Source organism: Pseudophryne corroboree, chromosome 3 (genome assembly GCF_028390025.1).
Source record: "Pseudophryne corroboree isolate aPseCor3 chromosome 3, aPseCor3.hap2, whole genome shotgun sequence".
NCBI classification, from domain to species: domain Eukaryota; kingdom Metazoa; phylum Chordata; class Amphibia; order Anura; family Myobatrachidae; genus Pseudophryne; species Pseudophryne corroboree.
In genome coordinates, this window is record NC_086446.1 from 761,379,994 (window position 1) to 761,406,172 (window position 26,179).

Consider the following 26,179-nt stretch of genomic DNA (forward strand, 5'->3'; position numbering starts at 1 on the left):
CCACTGTGGTGGCGTTGTCTGACCGTATTTGAACAGGCCTGTTCTGTACCAGAGGTGGGGCGAGAGTTAATGCATTGAACACAGCCCGCAGCTCCAGAATGTTTATGGGGAGGAGGGACTCCTCCTTTGCCCAACGACCCTGGAAAGAGTGTTGCTCCAACACTGCACCCCATCCCTGCAGACTGGCATCTGTTGTCAGCAGGACCCAGTTGGGGATCCAGAAAGGACGGCCCCTGCTCAATTGCTGGTCCTGTAACCATCAGGCCAAGTGCTATCGACACGCTGGGGTGACAGAGGAAGCATCTTATCCTGTCCTGAAGCTTCAGGACTTTCTCCGGAGATAAGAACAGACATTGACGGTGTGTGTCCAGGAGTGCTCCCAGGTGCACCATGCTCTGAGCTGGGACCAGTGAGGATTTATTCCAATTGATGAGCCACCCGTGGGCTTGTAGGAAGCTTACAGTCAGTTGTAGATGACTGAGGAGGACATCCTGGGAGTTTACCAGGATCCGCAAGTTGTCCAGATATAGCAGGATCCTGACTCCCTGGCGACGAAGATGTGCCGTCATTACAGCCATAACCTTGGTGAAGATCTGAGGAGTCATAGTCAGTCCAAATGGCAAAGCCTGGAACTGATAATGTAGATTGCCAACAGCAAACCGCCAATACTGCTGATGTGGCTTGGCAATGGGTATATGCAGGTACACATCCTGAATATCCAGGGATACCATGTAGTCTCCTGGTTCCATCGCCAGCACAATTCAGCGCAGCATCTCCATACAGAACTTGGACACTCTCACAAACTTGTTTAGGGATTTGAGGTTGAGTATAGGCCGGAATTACCCATTGGGTTTTGGGACTAGAAACAGGGTCTAGTAGTAACCACTGCCCCTTTGGAACAGAGGTACTGGCACTACCACTCCTGTATCCAGGACGGAAGTCACCACCTGCTGCAGAGTTTGTGCCTTTAGTGGATCCGAAGGGATGACCGTGGTGCAAAGCTGGTGAGGGGGGCGTCTTTTGAAAGAGACTGCGTACCTGTGAGAGACAACTTCTCACACCCATGCATCTGTAGTGGTCTTTAACCAAACCTGGGTGAACTGCAGAAGTTGGCCTCCCACTCTGGGGTCCCCCAGGGGGAGGCCCGCCTCGTCATGCAGCAGGCTATTCTTGTTTAGAAGGAAGCTGACAGGCCACCCAGGACTGCTTTGTCTTGGGATTAGTGGTTTTGGAAGCACGAGACTGTCTCGGGTATGCCTGACCTTTTGCTTTCCCTTGAGGTTGAAAGGAACGTAAAGTGGTACTTTTTGCCTTCTGTGTAGATGGATTAGTATTTGGGAGAAAGGCAGTCTTAGCAGCCACCAGTTCAGACACAATTGTATTTAGGTTTTCCCCAAACAGGATGTCTCCCTTAAAAGGGAGTACCTCCAAGGTCTTTTGGAGTCCATGTCCACCTTCCATGTCTTCAACCACAGAATACGGCAAGCCAGGACAGACACAGTCGACGCCTTGGCCGCCAACACAGACATAGAGGACGCCTCTTGAATATAATAAGAGGCGGTGGTGATGTGAGCCAGGTATTGTCTGGCATTGTCAGATATATCCTCGGGCAGCTCTTCCTCTAATGCCTGAACCCATGCTTCAATACCTTTAGCAGCCCAGGAGGCAGCAATAGTGGGTCTATGTACAGCCCCTGTAAGGGAGTAAATAGATTTCAGGCATCCCTCCACACGCTTATCTGTCGGTTCTTTCAGTGAAGTGACAGTGGTGACAGGCAGAGTGGTTGACACCACTAGACGTGTGACATGGGAATCCACCGGCTGTGAATGTTCCCATTTGTTACATATCTCTGCCGGGAGAAGATAGCGAGCTAGGGCCCGTTTGGAGAGAGGGAATTTCTTCCCTGGATTAGACCAGGGTTCCTGCCTGATGTCTACCAAATGGTCAGAATGGGGTATCAGATTTTTAAACCACCTTCTGCCGTTTAAACATGTCAGTTTTCTTGGTGACAGTAGTGGGTTCCTCATCATCAGTGATTTGTAGGATTTGCTTAATAGCAACCACTAGAGCAGGGACATAAATTTGCATTGTAGAATCCTCATCAGAAACGCCTGATTCAGTGTCTGACAGAACAGTATGTTCTCCCTCCTCCTCAGATGAAACATCTGAGACATTTATGGATTGTGAGGAGGAAGCAGTCCACTTAGATGGCCCAGTGACATGGGAGTGACCTGGAGTAGATTTTTGTCTGACCAAGGAATGAGTTAACTGCTGCAACTGGTTAGACAAGTTTTCCACCCAAGGTGGATTAACCATAGGGACTATTTGAGGCTGTAATGTTACAGGTGGTCCCATAGGGGGCATTAGACGTTCCACTAGAGCAAGGATGGGGAACCTTCGGCCCTCCAGCTGTTGTTGAACTACACATACCAGCATGCCTTGCTACAGTTTTGCTATTTGGCCATGCTAAAACTGTTGCAGGGCATGCTGGAATGTATAGTTCAACAACAGCTGGAGGGCCGAAGGTTCCCCATCCCTGCACTAGAGTACCCAGTAGGTTTGAGAATGCGGCCCAGGGTGGCTCCTGATTGGGTACAGGAGCTGCGGACTGACTAGAGGATGTATGATACATACAGTAGTACACAGACCATCATACAAAGTTCCCCCTCTGGTAAATCCTTGGCGCATGCTCTGCATGATGTAGGAGCGTCCACAGACTTACTGCCCTTTCTGTTAGACAATGTACAGAAATACAACACAGAGCGGTTTAGTACGATGAAGCCAGACAGAGTACAATACCTGCAAATAAATCCGATAGTATGTGACTGAGTCCCCAGTACACAACACCTGTGAATAAATCCGGTATTATGTGACTGAGTACACAGTAGATTACACTTAATAGGTAAATTCTGTGACGCACTATATAAACGACCCTGACGCACCTTGGGGGTGATTCAGACCTGATTGTAGATTTGCTAAATCTAGCATATCTACGATCAGTTTCCCTGACATGCGGGGGGACGCCAAGCACAGGGCTAGCCCGCCCCGCATGTCAGGACCTACCCCGTCGTACAAGTACAAAAGCATCGGACAGCGGCGATGCTTTTGTACTGTAGGAGTAGCTCCCAGCCAGCGCAGCTCCCAGCCAGTGCAGCTCCTGCGCACTGGCAGAGAGCTACTCATCGCTGCCCGAGTCGCAACGGCTGCGTGTGATGTCACACAGCTGCCGCGGCCTGCCCACCCAGCGTTCTGGGCACGCCTGCGTTACCTGGACCGTGCCCCCTAAACGATGGGCAAACGCCGCTGGCCCGCCGCCCTCCCGCCCAGCGACTGCCTCTGCCTGTCAATCAGGCAGAGGCAATTGCAGGGCTAAGACAGCCGTCGGCTGCCTGCCATGTGCCGGCGCACTGCGGCACCGGCGCATGCGCACTGCAGACCTGATCGCTGCTGAATTAGCCCCCTAGTCCCTTATGGTACATAATATAGTGATAGATCTCTGGGAAACACTGAAAGTGAAACCTCACAGCAGATACAGGCACACACAGTCACATTAGCAATGCAGATAATTATTAATATGACAACAAAACTGCACTGAACTAATTTTATATATATATATATATATATATATATATATATAAAACAGTGCAGTCCTAGACCGGAGGTATATATCAGAATACTTGTACAATATATTCTGTAATTGGTACTTTTTCTTAACTAACACTGTCTGTATAGAGACACATAGAATACTCAAGTGTTTGTAAAGTCATAGCACTGTATACACTCGGCATTACAAGGGAGACCTTGCCCTGCAATCCCTGAGACCAGCCGCAGATATACACTTAAGATGGCACCCAGTGTCTCAGTCAGGGAGTGAGGGAGAGTTTGAGGAAGCTCCAGGGTGGGAAAATCTGCAGTAGATGTTTCCCTGGGCTGGGGAGGGGCTACAGGTCAAGTGCTGACTCCCCTATGCTGGTCTTCCACCCCAGGTACTAGTGAGCCTTATTAAATGGGGCGTTAGTACACCCGACCTGTGCTCTATTGCCCTGTTGGTCTAGTGGGGTCCCTGCTCGGTGACATTGTCCACGCCAGCGTCGCAGTCCATCTCCCTAGACTGCTATCAGAACGCGATTTAATAGCGGGTCTCACCTGGGGGACCCTCTTACCTCCTCCTTGTAGCAGCCATGCCAACCAGGAGAGTGTCTGCAACCACGTGTCTAGAGCCGTAGCGTCTCTGCCGCAAGTACCCGGAACAAGCCGCGGGAGTATGTGACGCTGCTTGGGAGGTGACGGAGATGCAGTGCTGAACGTCACTCTGACATATAACAGCGCTGCGGCCCTTGAAGTCTTCCTAGAAAGCTTTTTCAGGGCTGCCCAGCGCAGCTCCCCTGTTAGGTGACCTGCTGCTACAGGCACCAACTCGAAACTGAGCTCACAGTGCCTGGAGGCGGGGTTACAGAGTAGGCCCCAATTCCAGAGGCGGGCTGGCCCGGGGGGCAGGGTGCCATGTGCCCCCCGGTACACACAACTGCCAAGGGTCACGGGCCGGCCGCCACCTTCCACTACACCAGCGGTGGCCAACCAGTGGCTCTTTCTATCTCCGCATGCGGCTCATAAGTTTCCGCGGCGACTCCCGCTGCCCTAGTCTGCAGTGCCCGGCGCCGGCCCGTGAGCCAATCAGAGCTCGCGGACCGGCAGCTAATCATGAGTCTTAGCTGTCAGTCTGCGAACTCTGATTGGCTCATGGACCGGTGCCTAATTAGATAGAATCAACGCCGCCGGAGTGTGGAGACTGAGAGGCAGGAGAGGCGCACTCTGCGCTCTCCTCCCCTCACAAGCAGCATACTCAGCAGAGCAGAAGCACGGCAGTGAGCAGCGCTTGGGGGGGCGCAGGTTGGGGACATGTGTATCTTACAATGGGGGCATATCTGGCACTGGGGGATGTGTATCTTACACTGGGGGCATATCTGGCACTGGGGAGACGTGTAGCTGGCAGTTGGGGCATATCTGGCACTGGGGAGACGTGTAGCTAACAGTGGGGGCATATCTGGCACTGGGGGGACATGTGTATCTGGCACTGGGGGGACGTGTATCTGGCAGTTGGGGCATATTTGACACTGGAGAGACGTGAAGCTAGCAGTGGGGGCATATCTGGCACTGGGGGCATATTTGGCACTGGGGGGACATGTGTATCTGGCACTGTGGGCATATCTGGCACTGGGGGGACATGTGTTTCTTACACTGGGGGCATAACTGGCACTGGGGAGATGTGTATCTGGCAGTGGGGGCATATCTGGCACTGGGGAGATGTGTATCCGGCAGTGGGGGCATATCTGGCACTATGGGGACATATATGTATCTGGCACTGTAGGGGCATATATGTATCTGGCACTGTGGAGGAATATATGTATCTGGCACTGTGGAGGAATATATGTATCTGGCACTGTGGAGGAATATATGTATCTGGCACTGTGGAGGAATATATGTATCTGGCGCTGTGGAGGAATATATGTATCTGACACTATGGGACATATATGTATCTGGCGCTGTGGAGGAATATATGTATCTGGCACTGTGGAGGAATATATGTATCTGGCACTGTGGGGCATATATGTATCTGGCGCTGTGGAGGAATATATGTATCTGGCACTGTGGAGGAATATATGTATCTGGCACTGTGGAGGAATATATGTATCTGGCACTGTGGGGACATATATGTATCTGGCACTGTGGGGACATGTATGTATCTGGCACTGTGGGGACATGTATGTATCTGGCACTGTGGGGGAACCCATTTTTTGGTGTTTTTATATGTACAGTATGTGGCACAGTGGCGTGCGGTGAGGTCAGTGGCTGGTGAGGCACTACAGCCATAATGTCCGCCGAATCCTGCCGATGACCCCTACCACCGCTGAGCCAATGCCCGCTACTGCCCCTGCGCCGATGCCTGCTGCCACAGCCAATGACTTTTACAAACTCACCCACCATCAACTGACCCAGCCCTCCGTCACTAATTTGCATCTCAGTCCGATGCCACCAATGCCCGCTGCCTGCCTGCTCATCATTCTTGTGATATATTGTACATTTTTATAGAAGCAAAAATAAAAAGTAGTGTTTGGAACTGGGAAGGGAGTGGGAGGAGGACATGAATGCAATTTTGTTGTCCAGGGCTTCCATTAGTCAAATTATGCCGCATAGTAGCGCCACTTACATAAATTACGCCAGGCAGAGCTCCCTTTTACACATTACGGCAGGTACAGCCTCAAATTACACATTACAACAGGTAGAGATCCCTTTTTTCACATTATGGCAGGTACAGCCCTCTATTACACATAACAGCAGGTAGAGCCAGTAGCAGAACTAGCGAGTGGTGGGCCCAGGTGCGACAAAATGCTTTGGACCCCCATCCCATCCAAGTCCACCCCTCACCCCTGGAGAGGATATGGTGAGGGGGAACTGCTCAGGGCCAGGGAAATGGATACCTAGCAACAGTGCCGTAACTAGACATTTTAGTGCTGTGTGCAAGAGACGGCATAAGAGCCCCCCCCCCTTTATGTAAAACAGGAGCAGTGCGCGCTGTAGGCGCGCACAAAATATATAGGGGCGTGGCTTCGTGGGGAAGGGGTGTGGCCACAAAATAATACCAATTCATATAACGGTGCACAGTAGTCTCTATTATTCAAATTACGCCGCACAGTAGCACCACTACACCAGGTAGAGCCCCTTTTACACATTACGGCAGACAGCGTCCCTTTTTACACATTATGGTGGACAACGTCCACCTTTTTACACATTACAGCAGACAGCGTCCCCTTTTCACACATTACGGCAGACAACGTCCACCTTTTTACACATTACGGCAGACAACATCCCCCTTTTTACACATTATGGCAGACAGCGTCCACCTTTTTATTTACACATTACGGCAGACAGCGTCCACCTTTTTACACATTACGGCAGACAGATTCCCCTTTTTTACACACTACGGCGGACAGATTCCCCTTTTTACACATTACGGCAGACAGCGTCCACCTTTTTAGACATTACGGCAGACAGCGTCCCCTTTCTACACATTACGACAGACAGCGTCCCCTTTTTTACACATTACAGCAGACAGTCCCCCTTTTTTCAGGTAGTGTACTTTACACCCCCTCCCCCCCTTTACCCTTAGGGTGTGGTGTAGTGCAGTGCAGTGCAGTGTAGTGTAGGTGTAGTGCAGTGCAGTGCAGGTGTAGTGTAGTGCAGTGCAGTGTAGGTGTAGTGTAGTGTAGTGCAGTGTAGGTGTAGTGTAGTGTAGTGTAGTGCAGTGCAGTGTACTGTAGTGCAGTGTAGTGTAGGTGTAGTGTAGTGTAGTGTAGTGACAGCCACTTACATGATTTCTTCTTCCGGCTGCAGTCTCCTGACCCGGCGCTCCCTCGGTCTGTACATTCCACAGCAGGCCAGCGGGGGGACAGTGGGAGCTCAGCAGTCAGCACGGGGGGACAGGAGAGGAGGCAGGCCATTGAGCACAGGGGTGACAGAGCGGGGGGCCGAGGCCGAAAACACGGGGGCTAAGGGAGTGGGGGGGAGTGGGCACGGGAGCACAGCTGAGTTCGCGGGGGATAAGGGAGGGGGGGCGAGACAGCGCAGCACACAGCGGCTCCCACCGGTCCTGCAAGAGCGGATCGGGGACGGGAGGTGCGGCTGAAAGCAGTGTGGATATGTGGCCACTAGGAATGGGGGCATCTGACTCTGCCCATCCGTTCCAGCCCACCCGCTGCCGCTGTCCAATGATTGACAGGGGTGTGCCTTGATGTGAGCTCAAGGCACAGACCTCTGTCAATGAGGCAGATCTGCTGTTGCCGCAGTTCATTAAATTTTCAATGGGCTTTTCCAGCCCGTGATTTGGCTCCGCCCCCTGCCCGCCCCCCTCTTCAGACACTTTATCATTGTCACTGGGAGCCAGCGCTCTCGCTGCCTCCCATAGAGATTAAGCTGCATTGTCAGGTTAAAAATGATTAAAATAATACATATAATGTGTTATTATCTTTGTATTATTTTAATCATAATGACAGGGGAGGCACTGCCTCCCCTGACTGCACGTCCCTGATGTGGCACTGTACAGGGGCTTTATTTGTATGTGGCACTGTACAACATGACTAAAAATGGGGTAATGGAACAAGGTCATACTCCTACAAACGTCAAACCGAAAGGTGTGCGCATAAAAATGGGGTGTGGCTTTGTGAGAACTGTGCCACTCCCCCATTTTTGCTCACGCATCTTTGGCACGCGCATGATATGCCTCTTACCCTTAACTACAGATCTTTTCTGTCTCTTTGCCACTGACTGGTTGGCCACCACTGCACTACACAGCTCTGCTGAAGCCGCAGCCGCACTGACAAATTTATAATAAAGTATCTTTGGGATAATTTACACCAGGCCTAATTTTTTTTAATAAATATTTTTTAAACAAAAAACCTCCATTTAAGATGGCACCATTGCTTATGGGCCAGTGCTCTGGACCTGACCCCCCAGGCTAAAAGTTGCCATCCAGCCCCTGCCGATTGCATCCTGGGACAGCCTAAAGCCTAATACACCCCGATGTATTCCCTGTGGAACACAGTGTACCCTGCTGCAGAAAATACCATTAACGCCTTAATGACTGATCTATCATTATCTAACTGAACCAAGTATGACTTACACAGACACTCTAAACATTAAACCCCTTTTAATCCCAGATACTTAAGATCAAATTTAACACATAAATAACGACACAGACACAATACCTGAGACGGGCACATAAACGGCTTGGCTTAAAGGTCACAGCTATTTATTCCAATTGTGATTAACCTAATGAGGAAAGGTGGCCAGGAGATGCTGCAATCTCATTTCCAGCCTTAATTATTGTATCACGTCCTATGGGATGACTAAAACGTCCCCCCTTCTAGAGACGCACTAGCGTAATGAGGACTCACCACGCCTTTTGGGCCAAGACTGAGCGATCCCGCACAAAGAGCGCCCAGGTCCCCCGCACACAGCAGGACAAACTCGCCAAGTGATTGGAGTATAGATGCCCCACAACGTCATTTTGCGCCACAGAAGGCCTTGAACCGCCACCAAACCAAACCCCAAAGTATTAAGATGTACACCATCGGGCCGAAAAAAACGAGCAGGATCAGGCCCCACTAACCCCCCTATGGAGAGAACAAACCGAGAAACTGCTACATTAACCTTGCGATGCTCCCTCTCCAAAGCCTTAGGATTACAGGCGCCCCTCCACACCAACCTCGGAACAATCTCTGACCACACAATACGCAAACCGGCCAACGAGCCCTGATGTCCGTCAAGCGCTCACGCAACCGGACAATCAACTCCAAACCTTTCAACTGACCTAAATCGTTGGCGCCAATATGTAAAACTCACCACTCCGGAACACCCCATTGCTCAACTGAAGATAGCAACAAAGCCACCCTAACACCAATCCAGCGAACCTTGTGCCCTTCGTGCCAGCCCATGACGCTTGGCCCAATAAATGTAAGAATGGCCAACCAGCCAGACATGACCAAGGGAGTTCTCTTCAACTGAAAACAAAACAAACCTAACAGATGAGTCACCGCACCACCCTGGTAATGAACAATGCACAACAAAATCAAAACATGCAATATAACAAAACATAGCCAGGGAAAGGGAAAACAGGTAACCCGAGTGAAGGGGCAAAACAAAACAACCTCCCGTGAACAAAAGGAGTCAAATCATTATCCCCGGGAGGAAAAACAAAGTACCCATCGCACCACCATTTGCCAAATGCTAACCATTCCACAAATGGGTCGTAAACAAAGTTTTTGGGTTGTGGCAGGAAGCGCCACTACAAGCTATCGCAGCACACGTAGGATTCATAAGCAGAAGAGCGCCATCTACCAAAGGCCTGGATTGTAGAAGCCGGTGCCCCAGCAGCCGCGGCCCCAATACAAAAGGAGTGGGTCCTGTAGCACCCACCATCAAGCCCCAGGGCCTCCAAACATCGCTGAAGCACCGCGGCAAAGCCATGCGAAACAGCGCACCCTCATACGGATCAGAAGTCACCGTAGCCACCACACCAACTAATTTACCCAGAAGCTGCGCGAATCCACCCAAGCTGGAACAATCCGCACCCAACCCCTAATAGCCCGGGAAAGTACAAAAGTTTTAGTTGGATCCTGACCCCCTTGCAGCCTACTGAAAAAGCAAATACCTGTCAGCGCTAAGGACATAGAAGCCTTAGAACGACCCTGCAAATACTGCTCCCACACAAAAGCCAACAACAAGTCCTGAAGAGACTTTCCCTCCACTGTAAGCAAGCTCCCGAAACCTAGCAAAATTGATTCATGAGAGCGCATCAGCGATATCATTAGCAACCCCCGGAACATGCCTCTCCCGAAATCTGATATTAACCTCCAAACAATGCAAAATCAAATGTTTCCAAAGCGATAAAGCCAGAGGAGACGAAGAATGCTGATTATTAATGGCATGAACCAATCCCAGGTTATCGCACCAAAACACAATATGCCGGTTGGCCTGAGAGGAATACCACAATTCAAATGCAACAATAATGGGAAAAAGTTCCAAAAGCAACATATTTACAGTCAGACCCTCTGCATACCAATTCGCCGGCCAAGGCGCCGCACACCACTGCCCGTTGTAAAAGGCCCCAAATCCCGACACCCCAGTCATATCAGTAAATAGCTGCAATGTAGTATTGGCCACCTGCAACTCTGGCCACATCTGTTCACCATTGAAGCATTGCAAAAACCGAGAACAGACCCTGAGATCCTCCATGATCTCAGCACACAACCTGACCCTATGATGCGGCAGGGTCGCCCCGACCGTGGCCCTCTCCAACTTCCGACAGAAAACACGACCCATAGGAATGACCCGAGACAGGCAAAATTCAGGGAACCCAACAAAGACTGGACCTCGTGCAGGCGCACCTTCCGCACCTCCAAGCAACCTTCAATCTGGCCTAACAGCTTCAGGACCTTATCAGCAGGCAAGCGACAACAGTCGGCCACCGTATTGACCTCAATACCCAAATACGATATAAGCATGTAGTGGGGCCTTCAGTCTTGTCACTCGCCACTGGCACACCTAAGACCCTGAACATGGCCTGAGCTGAAAAAAGGATAACCGCACAGACATCACTCTGACCCGGCCCTACAAAAAGAAAGTCGTCCAAATAGTGCGCAATGCCCACATGACCAGTACCTACGGCAACACACCAATGCAAAAACGAACTAACCTTTTCAAAGTAGGCACAAGACACCGCACAGCTCATGGACAAACACTTATCTACATAGAACCCTCCGCCGATCCTGAAACCCATATAACGAAAGCAATCAGGATGCAATGGCAACAAACCAAATGCAGACTCAACATCCAACTTAGCTTGGAGAGCGTCGCTCCCAAAACTACGAATAAGGACAAGGGCATCATCAAAATGACTGGTACACAACACGACAAGCTGAAGCCGAAATGGCATCTTTGACGGAGGCGCCCTGGGGATAGGACAAATGGTGAATAAGCCGGTATTTCCCCGGGGCCTTCTTAGGGACCACTCCTAGGGGGGAAATGCACAAATCAGGCAAAGGCTCAACTGAAAAAGGGACAGCCATCCGGCCCAACTGGACCTCAGCTTCCACTTTAGCTGCATCCACCTCCGGCAATTCTAAAACAGAACTAAAATTACGGTGAGACCGAACCGCAATCGGTTCCTTGATTGGCAAACGAAAACCCACCTGAAAACCACAATGCAAGAACTCAGTCTGCAACCAGCGGATAACGATCCAACCACTGCACCAACTGATCAACACAAATAGGGGAGGCGGCCTTAACTAGAGTCAGCACGAGTGTCCCCCTTATATGCAGCAGCGGCACCCTGCGCACGGTGACAATCTTTAGTGGGATGCTCACCTCCACAAATGCGGCAGGAGTGGCGAAAACGACATGCAGACTCTCTGCACTGGTACAACGAGAGTCGTTGAAAGCAAAACATTTCCCCTTCGCCACCCCTGATGTCACGACGCGAGCAACAGAAGGTGTCTTACAGTACTGGGAAACCTCAACCGGGTGCTTGTGCTGCTGGGAAACCTTAAGCCAAATCTCCACATCCTTGGCACCAAACGGCATAACCACAGAACCATCATGTTTCATCCGAAACTGCAAATCATACTCCAGCCACGCAGCCCACATATGTCACAAAAACATATCAAAGAAGTCCCAGGAACCACTGGAGCTCCCAACGAAAAAACAGGAGCTGCATCTAAAGAAGCATCAGCGGGCAACGCAACAGCAGGAGCAGGACCAGGAGCTGCGGGAGGCAATCAGAGGAGGGGCGGTAGGAGCAGTGAGCGGGGGCAGGAGGCGGAGCAACAGGATTGGGTGGGACAGGGGCGGGGCGGCAACACGGGGGGCACCCGCCAGACCCGAGGACAGGAGCGACGCGTCAACACGAAGCCCAATAAGGGAACTCTAATGGAGATGCGTAGGGAGGGGCAAAGGACGAGGATGGTGCCACTGAAGTAGTAGGATAAACTGCCAGCGCATACCCAGAGCTCCAGGTGGACTGCAGCAAGGCCAGCACTGACCCAGCAGGAGCAAAACTGAAGGACAGCCCGGGGCCCATCCCCCAGCAAAAGCCATCGCCGATGGCGCGGTAAAATAGAGTGGGAGGGACTCCAGCTGGGACACCCGACACATGGGGGATAAACAGGGGACCCCATAGTGAAGAGGGGCCTGCAGCAGGAAGCCAAGGGGAGGAACCCTGCCCCAGATTACCATGTGCCAACACACCCTGCGCCAAAAGGGTGCGGTGACCACTGCACGAACGGGTGCGGGTGGCATAGCAAAATACCCCCCAGAAGACCCCAGACTAGATCCCTGCTGAGGGGGAGGGACGCCCGCCACATTAATGGGTGCGGGGGACAGTGGCAAATAGACTCCCAGAGACGCCAGACCAAACCCCTGAAGGGAAGAGGCACTTACCGCAATGGGTGCAGGAGCCCAGGCAGCATACACCCCTGGAGACCCTAGATGAGACCCCAGCAGTGGGAGCGGGCCGCCCACCACCTGCAATACAGGTATGCTGCGGAACGGCAGGTGGCACGGAAGCAGCAGCCGCGGGAGCCACAACCACGTGGCTCCCCACCAGAGTGGGCAGCTGGGGAGAAACGGCGTGGAAGCAGTGGCTGAGTTCCCACCACCCAGGACAGCCGCAGGAGGGGGGAAGCCACACACGGGATCGGCTGCCTGTCCCGGAGCAGGGAGGGCAGCTGGGGGCACAGGTAGGTCACCGCGTGGAGGCGGTGAGGCCACAGTGAGGCATTTCAGCATGGCAGGCTGCTACGGCACGGGGGCCGCCAACAATGGCAGACAATAGTCAGCCAGGTGCTTGGAGATGGAGGAGGAGTGGCAGGGACGTACCATGCTGGTAGATGCAGGGAGAAGAGGGGGGTGAATCTGGGGCTCACAGTGACAATGGGCATACAGGGCACACGAGAGCTGAAAAAAAGGACAGGGAACAATATATAGAAGAAGGAGGAAAAATAAGATTTTATTCACCGGTAAATCTATTTCTCGTAGTCCGTAGTAAATGCTGGGACTCCGTAAGGACCATGGGGAATAGCGGCTCCGCAGGAGACTGGGCACAACTAAAAGAAAGCTTTTGGTCTACCTGGTGTGCACTGGCTCCTCCCTCTATGACCCTCCTCCAGACCTCAGTTAGGATACTGTGCCCGGAAGAGCTGACACAATAAGGAAGGATTTTGAATCCCGGGTAAGACTCATACCAGCCACACCAATCACACCGTATAACTCGTGATACTATACCCAGTTAACAGTATGAACAATAACTGAGCCTCTCAACAGATGGCTCAACAATAACCCTTTAGTTAAACAATAACTATATACAAGTATTGCAGACAATCCGCACTTGGGATGGGCGCCCAGCATCCACTACGGACTACGAGAAATAGATTTACCGGTGAGTAAAATCTTATTTTCTCTGACGTCCTAAGTGGATGCTGGGACTCCGTAAGGACCATGGGGATTATACCAAAGCTCCCAAACGGGCGGGATAGTGCGGATGACTCTGCAGCACCGAATGGGCAAACTCTAGGTCCTCCTCAGCCAGGGTGTCAAACTTGTAGAATTTAGCAAATGTGTTTGACCCCGACCAAGTAGCTGCTCGGCAAAGTTGTAGAGCCGAGACCCCTCGGGCAGCTGCCCAAGAAGAGCCCACCTTCCTCGTGGAATAGGCTTTCACTGATTTAGGATGCGGTAGTCCAGCCGCAGAATGTGCAAGCTGAATCGTACTACAGATCCAGCGAGCAATAGTCTGCTTAGAAGCAGGAGCACCCAGCTTGTTGGGTGCATACAGGATAAACAACGAGTCAGTTTTCCTGACACTAGCTGTCCTGAAAACATAAATTTTCAGGGCCCTGACTACGTCCAACAACTTGGAAGCCTCCAAGTCTTTAGTAGCCGCAGGCACCACGATAGGTTGGTTCAAATGAAAGGCTGATACCACCTTAGGGAGAAATTGGGGACGAGTCCTCAATTCTGCCCTATCCAAATGGAAAATCAGATAAGGGCTTTTACATGACAAAACCGCCAATTCTGACACACGCCTGGCCGAAGCCAAGGCCAGCAGCATGACCACTTTCCACGTGAGATATTTTAATTCCACGGTTTTAAGTGGCTCAAACCAATGTGACTTTAGGAAATCCATCACCACGTTGAGATCCCAAGGTGCCACTGGAGGCACAAAAGGGGGCTGAATATGCAGCACTCCCTTAACAAAAGTCTGAACTTCAGGTAGTGAAGCCAGTTCTCTCTGGAAGAAAATCGATAGAGCCGAAATCTGGACCTTAATGGAACCCAATTTTAGGCCCATAGTCACCCCTGACTGTAGGAAGTGCAGAAAACGGCCCAGCTGAAATTCCTCCGTTGGGGCCTTCCTGGCCTCACACCACGCAACATATTTTCGCCAAATGCGGTGATAATGGTTTGCGGTCACTTCTTTCCTAGCTTTAATCAGCGTAGCAATGACTTCCTCCGGAATGCCCTTTTCCTTCAGGATCCGGTGGTCAACCGCCATGCCGTCAAACGCAGCCGCGGTAAGTCTTGGAACAGACAGGGCCCCTGCTGCAGCAGGTCCTGTCTGAGCGGCAGAGGCCATGGGTCCTCTGAGATCATTTCTTGAAGTTCCGGGTACCAAGCTCTTCTTGGCCAATCCGGAACAATGAGTATAGTTCTTACTCCTCTTCGCCTTATTATCCTCAGTACCTTGGGTATGAGAGGAAGAGGAGGAAACACATAAACCGACAGGTACACCCACGGTGTCACTAGAGCGTCCACAGCCATCGCCTGAGGGTCTCTTGACCTGGCGCAATACCTTTCTAGCTTTTTGTTTAGGCGGGACGCCATCATGTCCACCTGTGGCCTTTCCCAACGGTTTACAATCAGTTGGAAGACTTCTGGATGAAGTCCCCACTCTCCCGGGTGGAGGTCGTGCCTGCTGAGGGAGTCTGCTTCCCAGTTGTCCACTCCCGGAATGAACACTGCTGACAGTGCTAACACGTGATTTTCCGCCCATCGGAGAATCCTTGTGGCTTCTGCCATCGCCGTCCTGCTTCTTGTGCCACCCTGTCGGTTCACATGGGTGACTGCCGTGATGTTGTCTGACTGGATCAGTACCGGCTGGTTTTGAAGCAGGGGTTTTGCCTGACTTAGGGCATTGAAAATGGCCCTCAGTTCCAGAATATTTATGTGTAGGGAAGTCTCCTGACTTGACCATAGTCCTTGGAAGTTTCTTCCCAGTGTGACTGCCCCCCAGCCTCGAAGGCTGGCATCCGTGGTCACCAGGACCCAGTCCTGTATGCCAAATCTGCGGCCCTCTTGAAGATGAGCACTTTGCAGCCACCACAGCAGAGACACCCTGGTCCTTGGAGACAGGGTTATCAGCCGATGCATCTGAAGATGCGATCCGGACCACTTGTCCAACAGGTCCCACTGAAAAGTTCTTGCATGGAACCTGCCGAATGGAATTGCTTCGTAGGAAGCTACCATTTTTCCCAGGACTCGCGTGCAGTGATGCACCGACACCTGTTTTGGTTTTAGGAGGCCTCTGACTAGAGATGACAGCTCCTTGGCCTTCTCCTCCGGGAGAAACACTTTTTTCTGTTCTGTGTCCAGAACCATCCCCAGGAACAGTAGACGTGTCGTAGGGACCTGCTGTGACTTTGGAATATTTAGAATCCAACTGTGCTGTTGTAGCACCTCCCGAGATAGTGCTACCCCGACCAACAACTGCTCCCTGGACCTCGCCTTTATCAGGAGATCGTCCAAGTACGGGATAATTAAAACTCCCTTTTTTCGAAGGAGTATCATCATTTCGGCCATTACCTTGGTAAATACCCTCGGTGCCGTGGATAGACCAAACGGCAACGTCTGGAATAGGTAATGACAATCCTGTACCACAAATCTGAGGTACTCCTGGTGAGGATGGTAAATGGGGACATGCAGGTAAGCATCCTTGATGTCCAGTGATACCATGTAATCCCCCTCGTCCAGGCTTGCAATAACCGCCTTGAGCGATTCCATCTTGAACTTGAATTTTTTTATATATGTGTTCAAGAATTTCAAATTTAAAATGGGTCTCACCGAACCGTCCGGTTTCGGTACCACAAACATTGTGGAATAGTAACCCCGTGCTTGTTGAAGGAGGGGCACCTTGACTATCACCTGCTGGGAATACAGCTTGTGAATTGCCTCTAGCACTGCCTCCCTGCCTGAGGAAGTTGTTGGCAAGGCAGATTTGAGGAAACGGCGGGGGGGGGGAGACGTCTCGAATTCCAGCTTGTACCCCTGAGATACTATTTGAAGGATCCAGGGATCCACCCGTGAGCGAGCCCACTGATTGCTGAAGTTTTTGAGACGGGCCCCCACCGTACCTGGCTCCGCCTGTGGAGCCCCAGCGTCATGCGGTGGACTTGGAGGAAGCGGGGGAGGACTTTTGCTCCGGGGAACTGGCTGTATGCTGCAGCTTTTTCCCTCTACCTCTGCCTCTGGGCAGAAAGGACGCGCCTTTAACCCGCTTGCCCTTATGGGGCCGAAAGGACTGTACCTGATAATACGGTGCTTTCTTTGGCTGTGAGGGAACATGAGGTAAAAATGCTGACTTCCCAGCTGTTGCTGTGGAAACGAGGTCCGAGAGACCATCCCCGAACAACTCCTCACCCATATAAGGCAAAACTTCCATGTGCCTTTTAGAATCTGCATCACCTGTCCACTGCCGAGTCCATAACCCTCTCCTGGCAGAAATGGACATTGCACTTATTTTAGATGCCAGCCGGCAAATATCCCTCTGTGCATCTCTCATGTATAAGACTGCGTCTTTAATATGCTCTACGGTTAGCAATTTAGGGGTACATTTACTAAGCAGTGATAAGAGCGGAGAAGTGAGCCATTGGAGAAGTTGCCCCATCAACCAATCAGCACTGAAGTAACATCTATAATTTGCATACTATAAAAGGATACTGAACTGCTGATTGGTTGATGGGGAAATATCTCCACTGGCTCACTTCTCTGCTCTTATCACTGCTTAGTAAATGTACCCCATAGTGTCCCTGTCTAGGGTATCAATATTTTCCGACAGGGAATCTGACCACGCAGCTGCAGCACTGCACATCCATGCTGAAGCAATAGCTGGTCTCAGTATAATACCTGTGTGTGTGTATATACAGACTTCAGGATAGCCTCCTGCTTCCTATCAGCAGGCTCCTTTAGGGCAACCGTATCCGGAGACGGTAGTGCCACCTTCTTTGACAAGCGTGTGAGCGCTTTATCCACCCTAGGGGATGTTTCCCAACGTGACCTATCCTCTGGCGGGAAAGGGTACGTCATTAGTAACCTTTTAGAAATTACCAGTTTCTTATCGGGGGAAGCCCACGCTTCTTGACACACTTCATTTAATTCCTCAGATGGAGGAAAAACTACTGGTAGTTTTTTCTCTCCAAACATAGGAGGTCATTCCGAGTTGTTCGCTCGCAAGGCGATTTTAGCAGTATTGCACACGCTAAGCCGCCGCCTACTGGGAGTGAATCTTAGCATCCTAAAATTGCGAACGACGTATTCGCAATATTGCGATTACACACCTCGTAGCAGTTTCTGAGTAGCTTCAGACTTACTCGGCATCTGCGATCAGTTCAGTGCTTGTCGTTCCTGGTTTGATGTCACAAACACACCCAGCGTTCGCCCAGACACTCCTCCATTTCTCCGGCCACTCCTGCGTTTTTTCCGGAAACGGTAGCGTTTTTACCCACACGCCCATAAAACGGCCTGTTTCCGCCCAGTAACACCCATTTCCTGTCAATCACACTACGATCGCCTGAGCGAAGAAAAAGCCGTGAGTAAAAATCCAAACTTCATAGCAAATTTACTTGGCGTAGTCGCAGTGCGGACATTGCGCATGCGCACTAAGCGGAAAATCGCTGCGATGCGAAGATTTTTACAGAGCGACCAACTCGGAATGAGGGCCATAATACCCTTTTTTGTGGTTCCTGGGGTAACATCAGAAATGTGCAACACATTTTTCATTGCCTCAATCATGTAACGTGTGGCCCTATTGGAAGTTACATTAGTCTCATCGTCGTCGACACTGGAGTCAGTATCCGTGTCGACATCTGTGTCTGCCATCTGAGGTAGCGGGCGTTTTAGAGCCCCTGATGGCTTTTGAGACGCCTGGGCAGGCACAGGCTGAGAAGCCGGCTGTCCCATATTTGGTATGTCGTCAAACCTTTTATGTAAGGAGTCGACACTGTCGCGTAATTCCTTCCACATAACCATCCACTCAGGTGTCGACCCCGCAGGGGGTGACATCACATTTATCGGCATTTGCTCCGCCTCCACATAAGCCTCCTCATCAAACATGTCGACACAGCCGTACCGACACACCACACACACACACACACACACACACACACAGGGAATGCTCTGACAGAGGACAGGACCCCACAAAGCCCTTTGGGGAGACAGAGAGAGAGTATGCCAGCACACACCAGAGCGCTATATAACACAGGGATGAACACTATAACTGAGTGATTTTCCCTTATAGCTGCTTATATATATACTGCTGCGCCTAAATTTAGTGCCCCCCCTCTCTTTTTTACCCTTTGTAGTCTTGATACTGCAGGGGAGAGCCTGGGAGCGATCCTTCCAGCGGAGCTGTGAGGGAAAAATGGCGCCAGTGTGCTGAGGGAGATAGCCCCGCCCCTTTTTCGGCGGGCTTCTCCCGCTTTTTTATGGATCCTGGCAGGGGTATTTTTCACATATATAGCCTCTAGGACTATATATTGTGATTATTTTGCCAGCCAAGGTGTTAATATTGCTGCTCAGGGCGCCCCCCCCCCCCCCCCAGCGCCCTGCACCCATCAGTGACCGGAGTGTGAGGTATGCATGAGGAGCAATGGCGCACAGCTGCAGTGCTGTGCGCTACCTTGTTGAAGACCGAAGTCTTCTGCCGCCGATTTTCAGGACCATCTTCTTGCTTCTGGCTCTGTAAGGGGGACGGCGGCGCGTCTCCGGGACCGGACGATCGAGGTCGGGCCCTGTGTTCGATCCCTCTGGAGCTAATGGTGTCCAGTAGCCTAAGAAGCCCAAGCTAGCTGCAAGCAGGTAGGTTCGCTTCTTCTCCCCTTAGTCCCTCGTAGCAGTGAGTCTGTTGCCAGCAGATCTCACTGAAAATAAAAAACCTAAAATGTACTTTCTTTTCTAGGAGCTCAGGAGAGCCCCTAGTGTGCATCCAGCTCAGCCGGGCACAAGATTCTAACTGAGGTCTGGAGGAGGGTCATAGAGGGAGGAGCCAGTGCACACCAGGTAGACCAAAAGCTTTCTTTTAGTTGTGCCCAGTCTCCTGCGGAGCCGCTATTCCCCATGGTCCTTACGGAGTCCCAGCATCCACTTAGGACGTCAGAGAAATAGGAAAATAGAGAAATGCAGAAAGGGAAAGTGAAACTAAAACAAGAGAAACACCATTCCTCCCAACTGTCGCGATTTTCCCTTTAGAACCTAATAGGCTGACAACTTTTGATTGACAGTCAACCCAGACTCTAATTCTGCCCAGCAACCAGGCTGTCACACTTAACCAATAGCAAAAAACCTAGGATTCTTATACATACTCATTCCTATGCAGAATTCATCTGCTTTTATGTGAGGTACTTGGTAGCTAATCCCAACAATATGAGGAATATAGTAAATACTCCCAATAATGGGGTAATTCAGAGTTGATCGCAGCAGGAAATTTTTTAGCAGTTGGGCATAACCATGTGCTCTGCAGGGGGGGGCAGATGTAACATGTGCAGAGAGAGTTAGATTTGGGTGGGGTGTGTTCAAAATTAAATTTAAATTGCAGTGTAAAAATAAAGCAGCCAGTATTTACCCTGCACAGAAACAAAATAACCCACCCAAATCTAACTCTCTCTGCAAATGTTATATCTGCCCCACCTGCAGTGCACATGGTTTTGCCCAACTGCTAACAAATTTGCTGCTGCGATCAACTCTGAATTACCCCCAATATGACAAACTTGGCTGGTACTCCCTATAATGCTGGGTAGGTAGTCCCTATAATGCAAGGAGCTTGGTAGGTACTCCCTATAATGCGAGGTGCTGGGTAGGTACCATTGGCGTGCGCAGCACATTTTATTAGGGGGTGCACTGTTGGAGGGGTGTGTCTAGCACGGCCTTTTGGGCGTGTCTAGCACCATCTATTGACAGTCAACGTAATATAAAACATTCACCCTTGTACCAATCCTAATAATACAGATGCATTGTCAGATGTTGTGGTGTGCACCAAACAAACACCCCTGATGGCACTCACTGCAATTACACTGCCCCTCCTCAGCCTGGTCTGGCTCCCCCTCTCTTTCCCTGCAAGCTGCAGCAGCTTACTTACAAGTCAGTCACTCACTGACACTGACAGTCGCAGACTAGTTATTGCTGCTGCTGGAAAAACGCGTTACGTGTCTTCCTAAGAGGAACGCTGGCTGCATGCTGCTCCTCATCACTGGTTGGAGTTGGCATAGAATAAAAGGAGAGAGGTGGGCATGTGATGGGTGGGCGTGCGAGCAGCATGATGTCATCACGTCACATCATGCTGTTTTTGTACATTGAGGTGGAGCCGGGAGTTTGAAAGCCGGGGGCGGTGGCACCCTTGTTTAATCCAGGCGTCCAGTCAGTAATGCAGTCCTGACAGGGTGCACAGAGGGGGACAGTAATTAGCCTTCTCACCGATCGCTGCATCAGGCATGTGAGATTGGATTGTAAGACATTAGGGGGTGCCTGTGCGCACCAGGCACCCCCCTTGCGCACGCCTATGGTAGGTACTCCCTATAATGCAAGGAACTTTGTAGATGCTCCCAATAATCTGGGAAACTTGGTAGATACTCTCTATAATGTGAGGAGCTGGAGGAATGTAGCCTTTATACTGACACTAGGAAAAGATAAATACCATCCACTTACCATTCACACAGATCAAGTTGCTTTTGATTACTTCTTTCTGTATACCCTCAGCCTTATACACAGAAGAGAGAAACAAAACAGAACAGTATAAAGTGTTTTTTTTTTTATTGCATTTTGAACACTGTCCTACTATAAACTACTACTGTATGTACAGTACAGTAAATGTGATACAGGGGATCTTATATACAGATCTACTGTATATTAACAATGTAAAAACAGACATTACTAAATGGATTTATGTATTTATTTAGCATCATGATGCAATCCATAAAAAAACTCTACTTTAACAAATAAAGGAAATACTTGAAGTGAGATGTACTAAGCAGCGAAAAGAGAGGGGAAATGAGCCAGTAGAGAAGTTGCCCATGGCAACCAATCAGTTGCCCTGTATAATCTTATAGTATGCAAATTATAAATGTTACTTCAATGCTGATTGGTTGTCATGGACAACTTCTCCACTCGCTCACTTCTCCACTCTTTTCACAGCTTAGTACATCTCCCACTAGATCAATGAAACCTGCACCAAAAGGTCCTCCAGTAGGATACAAGTCATGCCTGTGAGAGATCTACCTTATAGGACACACACCCATCACACTGGTCTTAGTGTTGTCTGTGCCATATGCATAGTAGTGCATTAGTTCCTGTGTCTCTTAGTAGCACCATAGCTTATTGTCTTCCTTGTAGTAGTGCTCTAGTTAATTTTCTTCCTTAGACAATATAGAGGTTTGTTGGCGCTGTGCAGGTAGCTAGGAATAAAACCTGTGTGTCAGCTGCCACCTGGTGGGGAGGTAGCCAGCTTCCTCTATATAGCAAGAGAACAAAAAAGTGTATAGTAAATACCTGCAGTAAATGCTGTGGGGGATGGGCCCCGGGTCGTCCTTCAGTTTTGCTCCTGCTGGGCCAGTGCTGGCCTCGCTGCAGTCCACCTGGAGCCCTGGGTATGCACTGGCAGTTTATCCTACTGCTTCAGTGGCACCATCCTCGTCCTTGGCCCCTCCCTATGCGTCTCCATTAGGGTTCCCTTATTGGGCTTCATGTTGACGCGTCGCTCCTGTCCCCGGGTCTGGCGGGTGCCCCCCGTTTCGCTGCCCCGCCCCTGTCCCACCCAATCCTGTTGCTCCGCCACCTGTCCCCCCCCCCCCCCCGCTCACTGCTCCTCCCACTGCCACCTACCTCCCCTCCTCTGACTGCCCCCCGCGGCTCCTGGTCCTGCTCCTACTGTTGCATTGCTCACTGATGCTTCTTTAGTTGCAGCTCCTGTTATTTCGTTGGGAGCTCCAGTGGTTCCTGGGACTAATTCTATGATATGTTTTTGCGACATATGTGCTCTGCGTGGCATAGTAACAACAGTAACATAGTAACCACATAGTAGTGCCCTAGTTTATTTTATTTCCAATAGTAATGCCCAGGTTCATTTACACCCCATAGTAGTGCCCTAGTTTACTTAATTCCCCATGATAATGCCCATAAATGCTTTATGCCCCATAGTAATGCACCATATGTATAGTATGCTAACCAGCACTGCCCTGGCCCCTGAGTATAATATGCCCCATAGTATTGTGGTGCCCCTGAGCTGTTTTATATCATGTAAACCCCTACCACCACCACCTCCAGCTTTTTCTCAAAACCTCTGCAGGCAGCCATCTGTTCCCTGGTTTAATGCCAGTGGAATGCTGGAAACGTCTCTCTCAAAAGAATTTGGTTCTGATTCCGAAGAGAGATGGGTACAGATGAGGAGGCGGCTCTCTAAGTCTACTGGTCCTATACCAACCTATGTGCCCACTATCATTATGTCATTGCAAGAGTGTGAACACTTAGAAACTTGGGGAGGGTACCATAAACAGCTGGGTCTCTATTATATATATTATATTATCAATATCCTCAGCAACTAAATCTCGCTCTTACATAAGTAGCCAGATAGACATTTAGGGGCAGATGTACCAAGCCTTGGAGAGAGTGATAAAAGTGGACAGAGATAAAGTTCCAGCCAATCAGCCCCTAACTGTCAGTTTTCCAACACAGCCTGTAACATGGCAGTTAGGAGCCGATTGGCTGGTACTTTATTTCTTTTCACATTATCACTCTCCAAGGCTTTAGTACATCTCCCCCTTAAAGATGTATACCTCTGGATCCAGGGTCCCCTGTGTTACTAACAGGGTCATAACAGAGCTGCACTTTGCCCTTGGCTGGCCACGACGCTAGCCACTCCTCCTGATTGATGACATCAGGACAAGGGGGTGGGTCCACCAACACAGTTAAGTGCAGACTGCCGTTACGGCCCTGACTACTGGACCCCATACCGGTTCCATGGACTACTGGAGTTATACTCATAACATTGTAGATGGTCATTGATATACAGTATGCACAACTGCACTCAGAAGCAGAGCTGTACGCAGGTCCATTTATCAGGGGGATCTGGCACGCCATCGCACTGCACACGCTCCAGAGAAGAGCGCACTACTCTGTGGGCAGTACATAGTTGGAACTTTGTTGCTTCTCTGCTTGCAGTTGAATGGATGTAACTGGATGATAATGGAGGAATGAATATGTAGCCAAAGTAAGGTGTGTAGACAGTACTGCAGGTTATGCCGTGTTATGCACGGAAAATAGTGGGGACTGCGGTCTATAGTGTCATTTAGCCTAATACAAGATATCTGAAGCAGTAAACCCTTATTAAATAGTCCTGATAGTATTTCATGCAGATAGTGGCGTTAGGTAAGAGGGGCTTGTCATATAGGACCCCCAGTATTTTCAATATCCTTCAGTAGCAAGGAAAAATAAGAGTGGTCTCACCTGCACAATGAGGGTTCTCACTACAGTATCCTCACGTAATGGCTGGGTAGAGTCCGCGGGGCCGTCACATGAATCTCCGATCTGAATAGTTTCACCCGTCACACTGATATTTAACACACCTGCAAAATTGGAGCAAGTAGATGTACAGGTGCAGCAGTCTTTATTGCAAAATCAGAGATGCAGAAACCACTGGATGCAACTGAAATCCACATCAAATCATTATCACAGCTGAGCTCTACAACGGAGCGTTATTAGAGACCGTTCCTATACAGAAGCTGCCAGAACGCTGTATAATCATCAGGGAGACTGAAGAAAGAGGATGGAAAGGTTACTGGATTACCATTATGTTTTCAGCAGATACTAAGGGGTAGATTTACTACAAGTGGTTGTGTTTCCCATAGCAGCCAATCACATTCTGTCTATCATGTCTCTATGGCATTCTAAAAAATTAGACAGAATTTGATTGGTTGCTATTGGCAACACCAGTACTTATCTGTTTTAGAGGCTTTAGTAAATCTACCGCTAAGACTGACCACACGATTTTGAACTGTTTCTGTTGTGTAGAAAACACAGACCCATTGCACAGCTCAGTTAAATCCCGGTCACCTGTGCTCAAGCCTTGATATTTGTAAAACCTAGACTGTAATGCTGGAGTTTAGGAATCTCTGGATTAAGGGGTTTATTTCCTAAGCTTTGTGTTCTGAACCCTAATGCCTTTAATAGCAAAACACGGGTTTAAGTGGCTGTAGTTGCAGCAGCCGCGGACGCCTGTTTTACTACCTAATGCAGGAACCGTACAGCTAATGTGGGGCCACTGGCGTATCTATAGTGGTTGCAGTGTGTGTTGTCCGGAGGGGGCCCACACTGCACACACTGCACCTATTTCTTTTGTACTTACCTTTCTGGTGTCCGTGTGTGGTCCCCTCCCCTTCCGAATTCCGTAGCTAGCAGCGCTGTTAGCGCTCTGACTGAGCGCTAGAGGCTCTGGCGCAGTGTCAGAGTGTACAGCGCATCGCAAGTCTCTAAAAAAATGGCCGCCGCACCATTTTTTTTGGAGACCTGTGCATGCTCTATACACTCTGCACTGTGCCAGAGTCTCTCTAGTGCTCAGATTGCTAACAGCGCTGTGGGCTACGGGAGAGGAGGGTGCCCACGCACGGAGACTGCTCATGGGTACCCTCCTCTCTTGATACTCTGCTGTGTGGGGCTGTCCTTCTGCAAGTGGGAAGACGCGTTGCCCATTGATGTTGCAGTTGTAGTATCAGCGCTGGTACCAGCCATAACCTAGGTATAAGATATATGTCAGAAACAGGCTTCTCTATCATGACTCGCACCACGCTTTGATACATACTGTACCTATGAATCTTGCACAAGCCAGGGACTAGTTCCCGTCCCGAAATGCCCCATATATTGTAAAGACCAAACTGGCCAAGTTCAGTCCAACTCAGAATAGGACGGATATACTCAAAACTCGTGAATTCGCTTCTGCGCATGAGCTGTATGCAAAAACCAGCCATTCGCGTTGGAACGTAGAGAGTCACCGACTCAGGATCAACCCAGATTGTGCATTTACCTGTACTGTAGGTGATTTCTTCACTGTTAACTTCAGGTCACCACCCTCTCCTCTACATGAAGTCTTTAGCAGACCTACCCCCTCATTAGATATAGCCCATGTGTGCATTACCAGTTTCTGTAAAGATCTGCAGAACATTTCAGAGGCTTAAATCCATCAAATGGTCCAAGCTCCAGTAGGGGTCACTAGAAGTTTTCAAGGTTATTTTCTGAAAAAGTAGAACCTCTACAACCAACATACTGGAGACTTGGCTTTATCTCAGTCCAATAGCTTTCCTTAAAGTCTTCC

General features: G+C 50.1%; 1 protein-coding gene across 5 annotated transcripts in view; it reads right to left on the reverse strand.

Annotated features, from left to right (window-relative positions):
• The window catches only part of LOC135056795 (alpha-2-macroglobulin-like), a 325,812-nt gene that overhangs the window by 135,553 nt on the left and 164,080 nt on the right, over positions 1-26,179 (reverse strand). For all 5 annotated transcript variants that reach the window (XM_063962392.1, XM_063962390.1, XM_063962389.1 and 2 more), the window contains exons 21-22: positions 24,319-24,437; positions 21,526-21,577 (exon numbers count right to left, since the gene is read on the reverse strand). In XM_063962392.1, the coding sequence (XP_063818462.1) occupies positions 21,526-21,577; positions 24,319-24,437 (171 nt within the window). The remainder of the gene's footprint in view (positions 1-21,525; positions 21,578-24,318; positions 24,438-26,179) is intronic.